Genomic DNA, 20,067 nt, shown 5'->3' with positions numbered 1-20,067 from the left:
CATTTACCCATATGACAACAGCAGCTGTCCTTCAAAGGAATTAATTGTATGTAAAATGCATTAGAATGAGATAGGCTAGAGCGCTATATAAATGTGACGCTGACCTTCTTAATCAAACATTAGAATAAACTGCCAAGAGGTATAGTGAAGATGAAAATCTTCATATCTCTAGACATTGCACATTTTTCAATTAAACAAAAGCTTGGGGATGACTGTTCCATGGTGCATTCCCCATGGCAACACCTTGACCAATCAGAGTCCCCTTGTCAACCTATCCACTCACTTTTCTCATGCAGTATAAATTGTTGTTCCCTTTGAAATGGTACTTTTGCACCTGCCCCGGGATGAGTTCATAAGATATGCGTCTTGGTTCTCCCCCAGCAATACTCACTGTTAAAACCCTTATTCAAGACTCTGTTAGGTGGTGTAATGGGTACTGTAGGTTTTTCTCTTTTTGGATTGGATGATTTGAGATTGCTTCCCTTATTTGTATTCTGCCCTATAAGGAGAAGCCTGATAAGTGGAACACCTCTGGGGCGAGATCTTACTGTACTGCAGCATGTTATCCATAAACAAATTTGTTGTATCACCCAGAGGAGAAGGAAAGCCTGGGGGGAGTATGAGGTGCTCCCACCTCTGTTTCATTTACTAAATAAAGCCGCGGCTATCTGTAAGCTACGTCAGTTATTGTGACCTTTTTTTCGCTCCCATGGAAACTCCCATTTCAGATCTGCTTGCGCTTGCAGCTGATTCTGATCTGGATTACTGGGCAGAATGCCTGCTTCTCTGAACTGCTCCATTCACTCTCACAGCTGGGATGCAGATCTTGAGATGAGTGTGTTGGGATACAACGGGGCCAATTGTCACAGTCGTCAAGCATGCAATTTGAACAGGATCATGCATCGAAACTGAGAATGGCACCAGCATTCCCGGTTCATAGCAACAGCTCCTGCCAGCAAAGGACACATACCTGAAGTCAAATACAACAGTAATCAGCCATGGCATCCCCAATTCTGATTCCAACTAGCCCAAAGCACTGACTTTTGTGCATATCAATAGAGCTTCTCCAGGACAGATATATGATATACCCAAAACCTGTATAATGTGGTGCTTCTGCGATAGCAAGTAAAAAAATTTTTAGCTTGATGAAAATGCTCCATTAGGCTTTTCTTAAATGATGCATGGGCGCTGTGTAAATCAGATATTTCCAAGGGTCTGATAGTCATTAACCCGTTTACTGGGACAATCCTGTATATAGGTTTCAACAAGATGCCCTGGGAGCGGTTTAAACCTCTATTAGACTGTTAAGCATCTAGGACTGAACACAAACATCAAGTTAAATGAGGAGTTCAGACATATGAGTTTTGGACATATATATTTATATATTATGAATACAAGGGATTGTAAAATGATCTGCAGTTCGTTGCTAGGAAGGTGTATCTACTACACATTGAATTGCTATTAGGTGTCTTGTGCTATTTCTAATAGCATAAATGAACTCAGAATCAGTCCACTGCTACAATCCATGTCAACACACCATGTTACCACTGCACCAGTTTCTTACTCCTGGTTTTCTTCTTTCGTTTTCAGGCCCTGAGAGAATTCCTCCCCAGTTAGTAAAGGTTTTGTTGGGGCCCATCGCTGGATGTGGGAACAGTCATCAGTATCCCCCTGTTAACTGGGCTTCCATACTTTCTCCACTTATGAGACTGAATTTTGGTAAGTCACACAAGGTGTAGTGATTGATTATAAGATGATGCTGTGAAAGATCCATTATTTGATGAGAGATATTTGGCTATTTTCTTCCTTTTTAAAAGGATATTCAATGACAATGGCCTATCTACAACTGCCTTAAACTTATATTGTGGGAGAAATACCCAATAATTTCATTTATATTTAAGACTTTAAAACGGTTGGTCTTTCAATCAGGGTCATGATCTTTCTAGTGTTTCTGAAGCTGGGTACAGCAAAGATTATGTTTCTTCACCTGGCCTTGTGCCTCACCTGCTTTGAATGCACAGAGGGGATTGATGCTTGGGAGATTACAGGGAGATTATATGAAGTTTTACATTTGTAAAGAATTACATTTCTGCAAAAAAAAACTTTGAAAATGTTACGGAGATATGTTGGTCTCTGAGTGGGAAGTCGGTCACCAAGTGGTGAATTTAATTAGTAATTTTAAGCAAATATCATTCTTTATGATGTATTTTCTCCGGAGTGCTAAATGGTAAGATAATTGTAGTATCTTATGTTGGAATATTCCTTCGAACAATTCCTTTTAACAAATTAATCTTTTTTTTAAAACTCAGCTTTTCAGCAAAGCCAAGATTCAACTAAGTAGTTAATCCATTGCCAGCTTATATAGGTTCTGTCCTGGGAAAATAAAATCTGAAGTGATGAGAGGTCCAACACTCCAAGGTCATGAAGGGTTAGTTTCTGTGTCAGATATGCTACTTAGCCATTCAAATTTGACACTGAACCCCCTCTTGTCAAATGAACTATCTGTGGGTACTGGGATTTCTTGCTGATTTGTGCCATGGAAGTTCCTGCTGTTGCATTCATTAGATTTGTCTCTTTTAAAGAGTGCAGGGGTAAATTAATGTGCCTTTTTCTAAAATTATGGCAAGGATTAGGAGTACCGTGACAATGATTTATAATGCCCCCTCCCACTGCTATTAAGTTATGTTCTTGTAAATGCCACAGTCCTGCAATGCAAACCTTTTTGGGCCGGAACTTGCTTCCCAAGCTCGCTGCACTGCTACGTTGTTAAGAATGCAGGAATCATTGGTAATCACAGTCCATCATGATGCTCTGGCCTCATCTTAAATTAGCTAAGGAGACAAGTTTGGAAATCAAGATTTGTCAGTATCTTCTAATTGTGTAGGTAAACAGCTACAGATTGCACCCATCTCTGCAGTCATTCATAAAGTAAACAGTGCCATGCAGTGGTCATGCTTTAGCATACCAGCTTTAATACCATTTTTTTTCTTCACTGTAGGTGAGGACATTCAGCAGCACTGCATTGAAGTAGCAGTTACCCAGGCTCAGACATCACAGAGTGCTGCAATGTTTTTAGGGATGTGGGTAGCACCACCATTAGTGCACAGCCTGAACGTATGTATTGATTTTTAGTCCATGTATGAAACTTTACTCTCTATTTTTTCTTCCTTAGAAAGGAAGTCTGTACAACATATATACAGATAATAAAAACAAAAACCTGCGGATGCTGGAAATCCAAAACAAAAACAGAATTACCTGGAAAAACTCAGCAGGTCTGGCAGCATCGGCGGAGAAGAAAAGAAAAGAACATCAACTTTTTTCTTCTCCGCCGATGCTGCCAGACCTGCTGAATTTTTCCAGGTAATTCTGTTTTTGTTTTACATACAGATAATGTTGGTGATATTCTTAAATGAAAATTCACTTGTAGTTTTCCTTTCCTTTGACTATGGTTGTTGCAGGGTTTACTAATGTGTTATATTAAAGCACTATCGGGTCTTGCTCTCATCAGCCAAAACTGCTCACTAGTCCAGGATCATCATGGAAAGTAAAAATAACCCTGGCTTCTTTTTCAGGCTACAAGCCATCTTCTTAAATCCCTTTTCCTATCTCCACCACCCTTACCTTCAACAAGTGCAAGAAGCTGATGAACTTCTTTATCACATGGATTGCAACTATCTGTTCATCTCTCTCTGCCATTCCCCTCTTTCTCCTAACCCACTGGACCAAGCTCTTCTCTGGGTCCCCCCACCCGCGCATTGCTCTTTCTTTTCTTTCCTTATGCAGTGGCTCATATGTCAAGTTTTTCTATTCTGATACAGAACCTCTCTCCTTCAAACCTGCTGTCATTACGCCTCTCCTCAAAAAACAACCCTTGACCGCTCTGTCCTTGCAAACTACTGCCCCACCTCCAACCTCCCCTTGCTCTCCAAAGCCCTTGAATGAATTGCACCACCACCATGACCACCACCACCACCACCACCACCACCACCCCCCCTCCCTCCCTCACCCACCCCAACAAACGCATATTCATCTTTCCCGGTATGCCATGCCTCAATCCTTCCCTCCAATGATGTTTCTCTCGGCAGATTGTCAAAACTGCTGTTATCAAAGTCACCAGTAACATCCTGTGTGATTGTGAAAAGGTAAACTTTCTCTCCCCGTCCTTCTCAGCCTGTCTGTAGGCTTTGACACAGTTGATCACACCATCCTTCCCCAAGCCCTTTCCATTGTATTCTAGCTGGGTGGGATTGCACTTGCTATCTATTTGTAGCCAGAGAATTACCTGCAATGGCTTCTATTTCCACACATACATCATTACGCCTTTTGTTTTTGCTTCCCCTACAAACATAGGAACAGGACTTGAGAGCAGGAGTAGGCCAGTCAGCCCTTTGACCCTGCTTTGCCATTCAATTACATCATGGCTAAACTGGTCGTGGTCTCAACTCCACTTTGCCATCTGCTGCCCATTACTCTTGACTCTTTGTCAATCAAAAACCTAAGTCTGCCTTGAATAAATTCAGTGACCCAGCCTCCACTGCTTTCTGAGGAAGAGAATTTCACATACTAATGACTCTCAGAGAAAAAAAGAATCCTCATCTCCTCCTTAAATGGTGGACCTGTTATTCCCCTGGTTCTAGTCTCTACCGCAAGTGGAATCATCCTCCCAGGATCTACCCTATCAAATCCCCTCAGGATCATGTATGTTTCACTGAGATCACTCTCATTCTTCTAAATGCCAATGGATAGAGTCCCAACCTGTTCACCCTTTCTTAAGATAAGCCCCTAGCTCATTCCAGGAATTAGTCAAATGAATTTTCCTGGACAGCTAACACAATTATATATTTTTTCAAATAAGAGGACCAAAGCTGTACACTACTCCAGATGTGGTCTCACCAATGCTGTGTACGGTAGGCAACAACACCTGAAAAGAAACAGCGCAGATTCTCATGCAAGCTGATGATACCTAGCTAGACACCCAGCTCTGCCTCACCACCACCTCTCTTGACCTCTCCTATATTTCTAAATTTTCAGACTGCTTATCTGACATCCAGTACTGGACCCAACCTCTACTTCAGCTTATCTCTTTCAGGAACCCATGTGTTCCCTCTAGACTTGATTATTCTTCCTCACTCTTGGTGGGCTTCTAGCATCCATAACCTTGAGTACATCCAAAACTCTGCTACTCGTGCCCTTACTTATGACAAGTCCTGTTCATTCATGCACCCACCGATCTACATTGATTCCAGGTTAGGCAACATTCAATTCTAAAATTCTCATCCTTTTTTTTTCAAATTGCTCCATGACCTTGAATCCCTATTTCTGTAATCTCCTCCATGGGTAATATCTGCACTCCTCCAATTCCAGCCTCTTGAGCATTTCCAGTTTTAATCATTTTGCTATTGATAGTGGTGCCTTTAGCTGCCTAGACGTGAAGCTTTGCAATTCCCTCCCTTCACATCTCTGCCTCTCTACTTCACTTGTCTCCTTTAAAATGATCCTTCCAACCTATCCCTTTGACCAAGCTTTTGGTCATCTGCCTTAATAGCTCCTTATGTAGCCTGGTGTCAAATTTTGCTTTGGAATGGTCCAATGAAGTGCCTTGTGACATTTTATTACCCTGAAGGCACTATACAAACACAGGTTATTGTTGCTGCTGAAATGAAGGAAACACTTTCCAGTTTTAGGCATTACCTTACTATGTGTGGCAGAACCAGAGACCAATGAGGTAAATTTTTGTTGTTTTGTGTGGGCGTGGGGAGGTCAGCCGTCTGTTACAGAGCATGTAGAATTTATTGGATGAACTCTTACAGGCAAGGGTTATTACCCTAGAAGCCAAAGGAAAAATTGACCCCAATATGCCCAAGACCAAGGAGAATTTCTGTTTTCTATATTGCAGACCAACTATCTTTGAAATCTCTGAGTCATATTGATCGACTTGTGTCCTGCAGTGAGCAGTGCTGAGGTTGCCAAATTACTTTCATTATTCTTCTTGTCTGGCTTTTCCATTCATTCTGATTCATTTGATTTCAGTTCAGTTTGTTTTCAGTTATTTCATTCATTCTCACTCATTCTCTTTTTTTCTTTTCCTCATTGCCAACACTTTCCCACCCTCATCTTTTGCTGCTGGTGTCTCTTCAGTCTCTGTGGCTCATATCTTACAGTTCAGTGTAGTAGCTATTTTCAGGCAGGAACTGTTTCTTCAATGCTTGTCTGGAAGTTGGTTTGATGCAAACACTAAATTCCAGAAGTGATGGATGGTGAATTTATGAAAGATGCAAACAGTTTTGTTCAATAAGTTATGATTTTTCTCTTTTCTTTGGTTATAATGCATATGGGGGAGGCTGGTTAGCTCAATTGGCTAGATGGCTAGTGTGTGCTTCAGATTAACACCAACAGCATGGGTTTGATTTCTGTTCCAGCTAAGAGACTTGGGACCTTCCTCCTTGCCCTGTCCCTGAGAGTGGAAGGCAATGGCAAACCACTGCTGACAAAAACCGCCAAGAAAATAGTTCAAGATGAAGAGCCGAGGGACCTGCCTTCGGGCAGAGCACACATGAATGTATAATGTATATATTTATGGAAGTTTACAGCTGTGTTGCAACTAGAGTGCTGCCTTTCTGTAACAAAAGCAGAATTTAAATCATGTTTCTGAACCTTTTCCATGAAGGAGGACAGAAACAGTAAGAGAGATTTTGCCCTGGTGTAGACATTTTACTGTTGGCTATTGGAATGCGCCTGCTCGACGTCCAATAGTCCAGTTGAGAAGCCTGGTCCACTTTGGGGGCCAGGTTTCTTCTGCATTCGGCTGCTGACAAAATGCAATCAACCATGTCAAACCCTCACAATCCACAAGCCCCCCCCCCCCCAACCCACCCACCCTGGACACTCCAGGCCATCACATTATCAAGCTCCCTGACAAGTTTCAGGGGACAGAGTAAGGTTAGCCTAGGGGTGTGGAAGCTGATCTTGGGCAGGGAAGAAGGACACCTGAGGTACAGTCTCCCCAGGCTTCTTGTGTGGAGTCCCCAAGGAGCTCTTTTCCTGCTCCTCCCAGCCCTCCAATATACAATAAAACATAGGCCTAAATTTTCAGCTCTGCAAGCGGATGCGATCAGCAGGCCTGGGAGCGGGCAGGAATCGGCCCTTGATCGCAATTTCATGCTGATACGATCGGTGCTGCCAAAGTTGAGAGCAGAACGAGGGCGAGCGCTGGTCAGCGCAGGCACAGGGGAGCCCGGGATAAGACCATAAGACATAGGAGCAGAAATTAAGCCATTCAACCCATCGAGTCTGCTCCGTCATTCAATCATGGCTGATAATTTTCTCAACCCCATTCTCCCACCTTCTCCCCGTAACCTTTGATCCCCTTACCAATCAAGAACCTATCTATCTTGGTCTTAAATATACTCAATGACATGGCCTCCACAGCCTTCTGTGGCAATGAATTCCATAGATTCACCACTCTCTGGCTAAAAAAGTTTCTCCTCATCTCTTCTAAAAGATCTTCCCTTTACTCTGAGACTGTTCCCTCGGGTCCTAGTCTCTCCTACTAATGGAAACATCTTCCCCATGTCCACTCTATCCAGGCCTTTCAGTACTCTGTAAGTTTCAATCAGATCCCCCCTCATCCTTCTAAACTCTATCGAGTATAGACCCAGTGTCCTCAAACATTCCTCATATGTTAAGCCTTTCATTCCAGGGATCGTTCTCGTGAACCTCCTCTGGATCCTCTCCAGGGCCAGCACATCCTTCCTGAGATACGGGGCTCAAAATTGCTCACAATATTCTAAATGTGGTCTGACCAGACCCTTATAAAGCCTCAGCAGCACGTCCCTGCTTTTATATTCTAGTCCCCTCAAAATGAATGCCAACATTGCATTTGCCTTCCTAACTACCGACTCAACTTGCAAGTTAACCTTAAGAGAATCCTGGACTGAGGCTCCGAAGTCCCTTTGCACGCCAAATTTCTGAATTCTCTCCCCATTTAGAAAATAGTCCATGCCTCTATTCTTCCTACCAAAGTGCATGACCTCACACTTCCCCATGTTGTATTCCATCTGCCACTTTTTTGCCCATTCTCCTAACCTGTCTAAATCCTTCTGCAGCCTCCCCGCCTCCTCAGTACTACCTGTCCCTCCACCTATCTTTGTATCATCTGCAAACTTAGCCAGGATGCCCTCAGTTCCTTCATCTAGATCATCAACGTATAAAGTGAAAAGTTGTGCTCCCAACACTGAACTCTGCAGAACTCCACTAGTCACCGGCCGCCATCCTGAGAAGGACCTCCTTATCTCCACTCTCTGCCTCCTGCCAGACAGCCAATCTTCTATCCATGCTTGTACCTTGCCTTTAACACCATGGGCTCTTATCTTACTGAGCAGCCTCCTGTGTGGCACTTTGTCAAAGGCCTTCTGGAAGTCCAAGTAAATAACATCCATTGGCTCTCCTTTGTTACCTCCTCAAAGAATTCTAACAGATTTGCCAGGTATGACCTCCCCTTGAAACCATGCTGACTTTGCCCTATTTTATCACGCACTTCCAAGTATTCTGAAATCTCATCCTTAATAATGGACTCAAATCTTACCAACGACCGAGGTCAGGCTAATTGGCCGGTAACTTCCTGTCTTTTGCCTCACTCCCTCCTTAAACAGGGGGTTACATTAGCAATTTTCCAGTCCTCTGGGACCCTCCCTGACTCCAGTGATTCCTGAAAGATCACCACTAACGCCTCCACTATCTCTTCAGCTACCTCCTTCAGAACTCTGGGGTGTAATCCATCTGGCCCAGGTGATTTATCCACCTTCAGACCTTTCAGTTTTCCTAGCACCTTCTCCTTGGTAATGGCCACCATACTCACCTCTGCTTCCCGACTCTCTTGAACTTTGGGGATGTTACTTGTGTCTTCCACCGTGAAGACTGACTCAAAGTACCTATTCAGTTCCTCTGCCATTTCTTTGTTCCCCACTGCTACTTCTCCAGCATCATTTTCCAGTGGCCCAATGTCCACTTTTGCCTCTCTCTTACCCTTTACATATCTTAAAAAAAAACTCTTGCAATCTTATTTTATATTACTGGCTAGTTTACCCTCATATTTAATCTTCTCCCTCCTTATTTCTTTTTTAGTTGTCCTCTGTTGGTCTTTGTAGGCTTCCCAATCCCCTGGTTTCCCACTGCTCTTCGCCGCATTGTATGCTTTCTCTTTAGCTTTTATGCTGTCCCTGACTTCCCTTCTCAGCCATGGTTGCCTTGTCCTCCCTTTAGTATGCTTCTTCTTCCTAGGGATGAATTTTTGCTGTGTCTCCCAAATTACTCCCAGAAACGCCTGCCATTGCTGTTCCACTGTCTTTCCTGCTAGGTTCATCTCCCAGTCAATTCTGGCCAGCTCCTCTCTCATGCCTCTGTAGTTGCCTTTATTCAACTGTAATACCATTACATCTGATTCCAGCATTTTCCTTTGAAATTGCAGCGTAAATTCTATCATATTATGGTCACTTCCTCCTAAGGGTTTCTTCACCTTAAGCTCCTTTATGAAATCTGCCTCATTACACGTCACTAAACCTAGAATTGCCTGTTCCCTAGTGGGCTCCACCACAAGCTGCTCCAAAAAGCCACCTCGTAGACATTCTACAAATTCCTTTTCTTGGAATCCACCACCAACCAAGCTCCCTGAAGGCAGAGAGCTGCCTCAGGGAGCTGATGAATTTAAATACAAAAAAATAAAGATTTTAAAAACCAGGAGAAAAATGCCCACGCGTCAGTAACAGTCACTTCAAAATATATGACATGAAAATTGTGTCCAAATGTTATTTGTTTTTATTTACTGATGGAATTAATGATTCCATCCTTTGATGAGGATTCCTGAAAAATGTAAAGGCCACCTGGCCGACTCGCCTGCCCGCCAACCGTAAGGTTGGACGGGCAGCAAAAAAATCCCAGTTAACTTTGCCGTTAATGGGCTTAATAGCCCTTTTAATTGTTGGCAGGTGCACTTCTGACTTTAGCACATGCCCGCCGACTCAAAGATCGTGCGAGTGCATGATGACATCGGGACACTCGTCTGACGTCATCACGCACAATTTTACGCTCGAACATGTTGGGCACGCACGCCAAACGAAAAATTCTGCCCATAGTGTTAGGCTGTTCTTCAGCTAGACTACCAGCTGACTCAGCAGGTCTGACAGCATCTGTGGAGAGAAAGATAAGAATTAACGTTTGAGTCCGTATGACCCTTCTTCAGAAGTCATACGGACTCGAAACAGTAACTCTGTCTTTCTCTCCACAGATGCTGTCAGACCTGCTGAGTTTTTCCAGCATTTTTTGTTTTCGTTTCAGATTTCCAGCATCCGCAGTATTTTGCCTTTGCCTTTAGACTACCAGCTGACATTGGGTTCAGATTGTGTGGTGCAACATCTGCCTAGTACTGTCCTAAAATAGCAAATAGATGCTTTGTATGCCATAGGACCCCAATTCACACGTTAAAAGGGTCATACTGCCTGACTTGCGTATATATTTTGGCTGCCTCCAGTAAACTCAGTGAAGCTTACGGTAGGAACTGGGCAGTAATCATTCCCAACACCTATTACTGCTGGACGGAAGACTTTGCAATCTCCTGCCGGTATGTTGACACATATTCCCTGTCTCTTGTACTTTTCTTAGCATGATAAAGTCTCTATATCATATCTTCAACAAAAGATGTTCTAAAGCAAAAAAAGGTATTCATTTGTAATGCATGGAATAATTATTTAAGAACAGGAAAAACTGAGCCACATTGTCTGTAGTCTCTTAATTATTTTTATCCATTACTTTTTAAAAAGGCAATGTCAAACCAGCAGCCTGGGTTCTAACAAAATTCATCAAGAACCCAAACATGATTCATGGTGCACAGATTTGCTGCAGCAGCAGACTGGTTCATTGTGTATTACAAGATATATCCTTACTATCATTGTAAAGCAATGAATCAATTGACTTACAACGAGGAATTCCACATGAGACCCCCAAAGTATACAATAAATTTAAAACTCAAAAGTAAGCTCCTTCCCGCGGCCAGTAACGACTTCATTTCAATCAAGTTTTATATTCTGTACTTTTGCTTTGCCTACAGCTGGAGACAAGAAAATACCTCTTTATGTCTCTTGCTTCCTGGATGAAACATGTGCCAGAAGATAAACTTCAGACATTTGTTGAAGTCCTTGCAATCCAGTCCTTTACAACAGAGAACAGGCAGAAAAGCCCAGAACTTTGTCATTCTATTCTACAAGGTCTGAATGAAGCGATGAAAGTTCCAACTCAAGTACAGCACAGCTGGAGCATGTTGTGCAAAAGTGTTGAGGCGATTTTTGAGATGCTACCGAATGAAATCCAGGTACATCTTTTCTGCAACAACAGATTTCATTGATACAGTGTGCCTCACATAAAAGAACATGTCAAAGTGCTTAATGAGATAATGAGAGGGATACCTATCAAAGGGGGAGATTCCTGGTGCATGGCGAGAGGGGACTGAAGACACAATCAGATGGATTTTAGGGGGCTTTTGAAGGCAGAGGGGAAGGTATCAAGGCAAAGTATTTATGGGCGAGAATTCCAGAGTGTAGTTAATGCAATGACTGAGCAATTTTAAGCAGTGGCACAAATAGAGGAGCAGATTGCTAAAGATCATGTGACCAGAAAAGATTGCTTAGTTTGAGTGCTGGACAACCACGGAAGGATTTGAAAACAAGAATGAGAATCTTAAAAGTTGACCTAATGAAGCATGGAGCCATTGAGCTTGGTGTGGGTCAAGATGATGACTCTAGGATCTTCTACCTGAAAAGATGCAGGCTACCGAATTCCAGATCAACTAAAGTGTCGAGGCAGGAAGACTATTAAGGAACACATTAGAGGAATTGATCTTTAAACTGGATCAGGGATGAACATATAAGCAAACAACATGTAAGAGATCAATAGGATATAAAAGATGGAATCAGTGTACATCAACGATGAATGTTTAGACCTGAACAGATAGGTATTTGAGGATGTGTGTGAGGCAGTTGTGAATGGAATTGAAAAATACCAACCTAGAAATGGATCCCTGAAGAGAGGAAATGAAAAGCGTGGAAGGATCAACAGTATTAACGGCAGAGAGAGTGACTGAACCACAGTCAAACAAAATGGTGGTAACATGGATTGGGGCATCCTAGGTCCTGTGGTTCGGGAAGAATAGCGAATGGTGAGGGAGGTGACTAATTAGCTGAGGAACAATACGTCCAAGGATTTTGTAGAGATGGGTAGATTAGAGTTAGGGCAGTGATTAGTAGAAGTAGAAGGAATGATTCCTTCAGAAAGGCAGGGATTGTAGCAGTTTTGAAAGGGATGAGGTTAGCCTTGAAGTGAAAATTTGTTAGTCAGAAACTGGCTTGGGAGCGAGTTGAGGACATGCATTTGATGAAGGCTCGGGAAGATAAATGGGAGAGAGGATGTAGTTTGCAGGAGGGTTGTGAAGAAAAGGATGAAGGCTAAGTTGGAAGGAGAAATTTGCAAGTTTCTCTTTATTCATTGATGGAATGTGGGCATCAATGGCAAGGCCATCATTTATTGACCTTTAGACGATAGGAACATAGGACTTAGTATATCCTTTTCATTCATAGGTAGCTCCAACCTTTAATGCTATCCTTCTATTTAATAGCTAGGCATTCAGTACTATTGAGAAATTTAGATGAAGGATCAAGTTTTCCAAAACAGACCAAATCAAGATTTAAAAGTATAAAAGAGAAGATAGGCTAAGTAAAGAAATATTGTTTAGGTGATGCCAAGTTTGTATTTTTAAAAGCTGTGGGTTGTGGAAGGAAAACTAGGAAAAGTAAAACAAAAATCATATTTTTAAGTTTTTGTGGATGAATCATGGAATTCAAATGTTCTGGGACAGTCCGATTTATTTTCATGGAATGGGGCAGACCACATAAACTTCCATAAGTACAACTATGGATTGTGTGTTTTAATCCCATAACTCACAATCAGACTCTTCTTTTTTCCAACAATAATGCAGCAATACGTTTTATCCACTCCACAATATTCCACATTAATTCAATGGTTTCAACCTTTTAAAAAAAACTATTACCAGGACCACAGCTGTTAGCTGTCGTGTATTGTTTGGAAGCCAGTTGTGAACTTGACCAGTTCAGAGTGATGCTGCTCAATGGCTCTGGTCCACCCGAATCGCACTACAGCTGGCAGCCACTTGCCTTTTTAGTTAGTTGTAACTTTATATAATTTTAATGAGGCCTGTATTCTGTTTTATCTCACAGAATTCAATTCTCCCGAATTGGGAGGAACTTTATACAGAGACTATGCACAAATGGGTCTTTTTCTGATTGGCAGGAAGTGACAAGTGGAGTCCCTCAGGGGTCTGTGCTGGGGCTTCAACATTTTACAATTTAAATCAATGACTTAGATGAGGGCATTGAAGGCATGGTAGCTAAATTTGCAGATGACACAAGATAGGTAGGAAAGTATGTGAAGAGGACACGAGGTTGCAGATGGATATAAACAGGTTGAGTGGGCAAAAATCTGACAGATGAAGTTTAATGTAGGAAAATGTAAAATTGTTCATTTCGGCAGGAAGAATAAAAAGCAGATTATTACTTAAATGGAGAACGGCTGCATAATTCTGAGGTGCAGAGGGATCCAGGTGTTCTTGTGCATGAGTCACAAAAAGTTAGCATGAGGGCACAGCAAATAATTAAGAAAGCTAATGGAATGCTATCCTTTATTACACAAGGAATTGAACATAAAAGTAAGGATGTTATGCTTCAGTTATACAGTGCATTGGCAAGACCACATCTCGAATATTGTGTGCAGTTTTGGTCTCCTTATTTATGGAAGAATGTAAATGCGTTGGAGGCACTTCAGAGGAGGTTTACTGGATTGAAACCTGGAATATGCTGGTTGTCTTATGAGGAAAGATTAGACATGCTGGGCTTGTTTCCACTAGTGTTTGGAAGAGTGAGGGGTGACTTAATTGCCGTGTATAAGATCCTGAATGGTATTGACAAGGTGGACATGGAAAGGATGTTTCCTCTGGTGGGTGAGTCCAGAACTAGGGAGCACTATCTTAAAATTAGGGGCCGCCTTTTTAGGACAGAGATGAGGAGAAATGTTTTCTGAGGTTTGTGCGACTATGGAGAACTCTGCCTCTGAAGGTTTTGAAGGCGGGATCATTGAATATTTTTAAGCCAGAGGTAGATAATTCTCATTAGACAAGGGAATCAAAGGTTACCTGGGGTAGATGGGAATGTGGAATTCAAAACACACATAGATCAGCCATGATCTTATTGAATGGCAGAGGAGGCTCGAGGTGCCGAATGGCCTACTTCTTCTGTTGCGTATGTTCGTATGTTATTGGTTAATTGGGTATTTTATTTTCTATAATGGTATAAATATTGGGAAAAAAGGTATCATTTTCATTGTACTTTTGCTCTCTTCATTGCTTTATGAAAATCTATTGGCTTTACTTATCCCTTGAAGATACAAACTTTAAAACTGGAAAATTTAGAACTTGTTGGAAATTCTGGGTATTAAAAACATAAATAAGAGTTTTATCATCATTACTGCCTTTAAAAATGAATCATGTAAAAAGAACACTCATCAATTTGTTAAAATCTTTTTTTAAATGGGAAGTTGCTTATCTGTAGAATCTTTTCTATTTACTTTTCAGATTTTTTCATATCAGAAACTATTAACATATCTTTTCCACTATGTAAACAGCCAATAGGACACTTGCCATAGTCTGATTCAACTTTCCTTTTGATATTTTTTTCTTTCCTTCCCGTGGAAGACTGTCTGAGCATTGCTTGGCTCCTTCTCCAGATGGAATGGTTGAGATCAGGCAATTTGGTGCATGGCCAAACATGCAAACATTTTGTTATTTAATAATTAATTCAATTATTTATTGATAATGTAACCACTATACCACTTTGTCCTCCATGAATATCCTTGGCTATTCAAAAAGCATAAATACAACTCCACCTTTATACAAACCTATTACACTGTACAGTGAAACCATTGCACCATCTTTTTCATATTATAGAATTTAATTCTTTTCCCAATTTTACACTTTTCTCTTCTGAAGATGTTATTCCTTTGCTGGGTTGTGATGAACTGCTTAGATGTGCTTTGGCCATTTATAGCACTCCTACTAACATCCTGGTTAAGATCTGCTAGCTCGGTGCTAACCAGCAATCAAACCAGGCAGCTTCTGTCTTTAGGGCTCAGTTACATGCGGAGCAATCAGGGTGATCTTTATGTTTTTAAGTGTTATTAAACTCATGACTCCTTCGGACAATTGGCTTGGTGCGAGTGTCAATAGCAGAATTTGCAATACAGTGCCTGTAACAACTGTATTATTACAACAATTCATTTAGCTTCTGCACTGAGTTCAGCCTCTCCTTCAAGCTAATTCTGCTCACATCATCAGTACTCATCTTTTATATAGTGTTGGATGTAATGTAATTTTATTGATAGAAAAGCAGAAGAATATTCACGTTAATTATAATTTTGACATTTTTAGAAGGAGCCCATCACTACATTTGAGGCTTAGTTAATTATCAGTTAATCACATTCATATACCCTTATTCTTTTTCAGGTCACTGAGCTGAACTTTTATGTTGGGATTGCCAAATGCCTTTCTGAACTGGGTGATACTGAGATAGACAGAATAACCCAGTCTACCAAGGTAATGCTCATTTCAGAATACAATACACAGAAGTCATAACCTAAGAGCTAATGGTCAATGCGACCTTTGTATGTTTTTCTATTTGAGTAGGTCTGAATTTATCTGTTAGTTATGGAAGATGACAAGTGTATTTTTTAAAACATCTCAGTATTCCATTCCAACACATGGGGGGAGTTTTAATGGGCAAAGGCACATGTGCAGGCACAGGGTGAAATTCCCAAGAAGTGGCATCTGTTTGGCAATTCCTCATCATCTGCTTACGTCCGGGTTTGACCTGGGCAGGCTCGGAGGTGAGCAGGGCTGCCCCCTCCCCACTCCCGACCATGCATTGGTTGGAAGCGAATTAACATATTGAAAGAGCTAACTAATTTGCAATTTAACATTCTGGCCTTAATGGCCAACATATGGGTTCCGGAGCTCTCTGCATCTCGCCAGGGTGCAGGAGGCAAGTGCATGGGGCAGTGATTGCTCACTGAAATTACCATGCTTAGAAGGCTTTAAAGACTGAAATTGGTTAGACATTGTGAAAGGCCTGTGCTGACAAGATCACTTCTGTCAGCCTGAAATCATGACATAGGGTTGCATAGAATATATGACACAGAAATGGGCCATTTGGCCCAATTGATCCATGCCAGTTAAGGTTCCTCCCTCCCATCTTTTCTCATCGAGATCTATCATCATAGCCATCTATTCCCATCACCCTCATTTACTTATCCAGCTTCCCTTGAAATGCATCGATGCTAATCGCTTCAACCACTCCCTGAGGTGGCAAGTTTAACATTTCTTCTGAATTCCCTATTGGATTTCTTGCTGACTATCTTATATTGATAACCTCTAGTCATGCTCTTCCCCACAAGAGTAAACATTCTCTTTGTGTCCATTACATCAAAACCTTTCATAATTTTAAATACCACTATTACATGGCCCCTCAGCTGCCTTTTTTTAAGAGGAAAGAGACTCAGCCTGTCAATCTTTTCCTGATATGTATACCCACACATTACTGCTGTCATCCTTGTAAATCTTCTCTGCACCCTCTCCAGTGCCTCTATACCTTTTTTATAATTTGGCGACCAGAACGGCGCACAAATGTGGTCTAACCAAGTGTCAATACAGGTTTAGCATAATTTCCCTTAAACCTCTAGCAATAGAGCCAATTGTTTTGCTTTTTTTTTGTGGTCTTGCTAACCTATGGCTCAACTTTTAATGATTGGTGTTTTTGTACTCTGTGATTGCCTTGTTCCTCTACCCTTCCTAGACTTGCATTGTCTAAGAATTAGGCAAGCTCCTATTCTTCCTACCAAAATGTACCACCTCACATTTATCTGTGTTGAACTTACTTTGCCAAGTTTGAATCTATTGGCACATTTTGGAGCTACTTTCAAGTGCCTTGGATTTCACTCACCTGCAGCTTGACTTTCCTGCTGTCAGCTTTCACTGCTGCATGGAAGCAACATATGCAGCAATAACCTGGACTTCTGAAGAGGAGCACCAGAAGCAACCACATCAGCAACATCATCAAACAGGCAACAGCAGCATCAGGAGTATCAATGCCACCAGCAGCAGTTGCCTTCTCTGCGGTGGCATAGTGATATTGTCACTAGACTAGTATTCCATAAACCTAGCATAATGATCTGGGGACCCGGGTTCGATTCCTACCACAGCAGATGGTGAAATTTGAATCCAATAAAAATCTGGAATTAAAAGTCTGATGAAGCCATTGCCCAAAAACCCATCTGGATCACGAAACCATAATGCCTTTACAGAAGGTAGGGAGGTGGCAAATTCTAGGGGATGAATGTGAATATGGATTGGGGGTTTAGATGGAAGGAGAGATTAAGGGAGAATAAGAGAGCAGTGAGCTCTGAGGAGAGAGAGCATGATGAACTGAGATGGAGGTTGAAATTGAGAGGATTAGAAGTTACTTGGTGCAAAAGTTGAGGGATGAGATCAGTGACTATACCATTGAGAAAATTGGTCTGGTACTTGGTTAGAGAGTGAAGTATTTTAAATGAGTGGTGAGAGGGTGGAACAAGATGAGATACAGAAGAGCCAAGGTGCGATTTAGTGATAAGAGGCAGATCACAACAACTGTAACGGTCTTTGTGAGGCAAGTGGTGGAAGGGAAAGCCAGGAGTGGGGGGTCTTCATTTTGGGGGAAAGTGTCATCATCCCTCAGGCAGCTTTCTATGAAGGCCATGATGCCAGTGCAATCAACCACAATATCATGGATTGCAAGGGCTTTCTTCACCAGTAAACAGATAGTCTGGAGGACGATGATAGCTGAACCATTGGTAAAGTCCACAGCATCAACACTGGAAAGGGAGAGTTGAATAGGGAAGAGATTGGCACAATCACCCACAGCTGGTGAGCTGGGCGGGAAAGTTAGCAAGGGAGTAGAATGAGGCATTTGGGGTTGCCCATGAGGAGGCAGCAACGAGTATATTGATGGGCTCTTTGAAGAATACCAAGAGAGCGAGGATCAAACCTGGGATGCAGCAGGAAAGTAGGAAGGTCGAGGAGTATTGAGAGGATGGGATACGAATTTGGGAAGGTAGTGTACCTAGGAGAGGAGAATTGTAAGCAAGAATGAAAGTAGAAGAGTGTTGGGTCTAGAAGGGGTAGAAAGAAAAGTAAAAAAAAAAGAGAAGAAAATAATAAAGTGGAAATGAAAGTGATGGTCTTGGGCCTGGAGCAGCAGCCAAAGTGCACAAGTGAATGGTCACTGGCAAAACTCAAGTTACGTTGGTTGGTTAGGTAGCATTAAATAGGATATATATATCCTAGTAGTGAATAGAGAATAAATAAAAGACAATAGGGGAGAATCTAGAATTGAAGCCATAAGTCTAGTAATGGTTTAAATTTGACATGGGCACGTGGGAACAGTGAGGAGCATCAGCGAGTCATTGTCCGCATTCGCCACTTAGATCCAGAGGTTGATAGGTTTGGCTGCAGTGACTGGATTTCCACAGGCTCTGGAGATGGTTGATTGTATGCATGTGGCACCCTCAGATCAACCAGGCATTTTTATAGATTGGAAGGGCTTTCACTCCTGTAATGTCCAGCTATTTTGTGACCTCTGCAAGGTGATCGTGCATGTCTGTGCCCGGTATCCAGGGAGCTACCACCACTCCTTCATTCTTCATCAATCACCTCATAGCAGGTTTTCTCTCTTCCCCACAGCCTCAGTGACTGGGAGACCAGGGCTACCCACTAACAACCTGGCTGCTATGAGAAACCCTTACCACTGACTCGGGGAAGAGATCTAACAGAAGCCACATTATCACCTGGGCAATAATAGAACAAGATATTGCTCACGATGTTGTTCAGGGCACATCTGGGAGCAGCCTTCAGAATCCCCAGCGAGGATATCCAGGATTGATGTGGTCTGTTGTGCCTTTCGCTACATGACACTGCAGAGAAGAGTGAAACTGCAGCAAGAGGAAGCTAGAGCGGAGCCTGATGTGCCCATGGTTTCACCAGCTGCACACCTGGCTGCCAGAGAAGCCCCCAACAGACTCATCCATGCTTCACTTCGTGTACGCAATCAACTCAAGAGTTCCATCAAACCCCCCCAGCACACCTCATTCCAACAATCAGCAAGCCAACCATCACACTCACCTTTCCCCCACATAATGGCTGATCGTATCATTCACCTGAAGGCTACTGACCAGGGTAAATGGGGGATGGAACAAAGTGGAAGCTATTAGAATAAGGCGTTCACACGGTTACGCATTGAGATAAAGATCATTATTACTGCTTGGCGTTGTTATAATCGCAGAAGTGAATCCTCTTGTGCAACTATCACTCCTCAGTTGAGCTATCCCTGTGGTTTCAGCAGAACTGGAGGCAGGCTGCTCATTCCCATGTTCTGACTGATGAGATGCCCGTGACAGACGTGGGTTTTGCACACCTTGAAGTAACTGTGCAACAAAATAGGTGATGTGTCAAAGATCAAGAAGACCTTTGTTCAGAAGTGTACATGATATCACATTGTTGGAAATGGAGGCAAACAGAAGACTGAGCCAAACTTCGCAGGATTATTTGGACACGGAGTTGGCTGTCCTGAAGGAATTTTGTGCACACAGGCAAGCAAAAACAGAGCTTCCACACTGAGCAATTTGCACCTGACTCCAATCTCGCAGCTACAGATGTTTAGTGCCGCTCCACTCAGCACTATCAGTGACTTACCTTATACTCTAGATTCCCCACAGTACAGTCCCAGAGAGTTTACTTATATCTGACCTCATGATCATTGCCTGAAACCGGATTTTACTGTCTCATCTGGCAGACTTACCTGCATGTCACAATTAGCTAAAACCTTTCAATCTTCGGCTTCCTAGTCCCTCTTATTCCTGTCCATC

The 20,067-nt window shown here is 42.2% G+C and overlaps 1 protein-coding gene across 7 annotated transcripts in view; it reads left to right on the top strand.

The window, feature by feature from the left end:
• focad (focadhesin) overlaps positions 1 to 20,067 on the top strand; it is a 246,608-nt gene that overhangs the window by 198,002 nt on the left and 28,539 nt on the right. For 6 of the 7 annotated variants that reach the window (XM_041186298.1, XM_041186297.1, XM_041186293.1 and 3 more), the window contains 4 exons: positions 1,591 to 1,719; positions 2,999 to 3,114; positions 11,102 to 11,362; positions 15,617 to 15,706. In XM_041186298.1, coding sequence (XP_041042232.1) covers positions 1,591 to 1,719; positions 2,999 to 3,114; positions 11,102 to 11,362; positions 15,617 to 15,706 — 596 coding nt within the window. Of the gene's footprint in view, positions 1 to 1,590; positions 1,720 to 2,998; positions 3,115 to 6,419; positions 6,502 to 11,101; positions 11,363 to 15,616; positions 15,707 to 20,067 lie in introns of those variants that run through there. The other variant, XM_041186299.1, reaches the window with a different exon arrangement.

Source organism: Carcharodon carcharias, chromosome 4 (assembly GCF_017639515.1).
Source record: "Carcharodon carcharias isolate sCarCar2 chromosome 4, sCarCar2.pri, whole genome shotgun sequence".
In the NCBI taxonomy this organism is placed as follows: domain Eukaryota; kingdom Metazoa; phylum Chordata; class Chondrichthyes; order Lamniformes; family Lamnidae; genus Carcharodon; species Carcharodon carcharias.
Note: the sequence above shows the minus strand (reverse complement) of the source record. Positions and strands in the feature narration are given on the sequence as shown.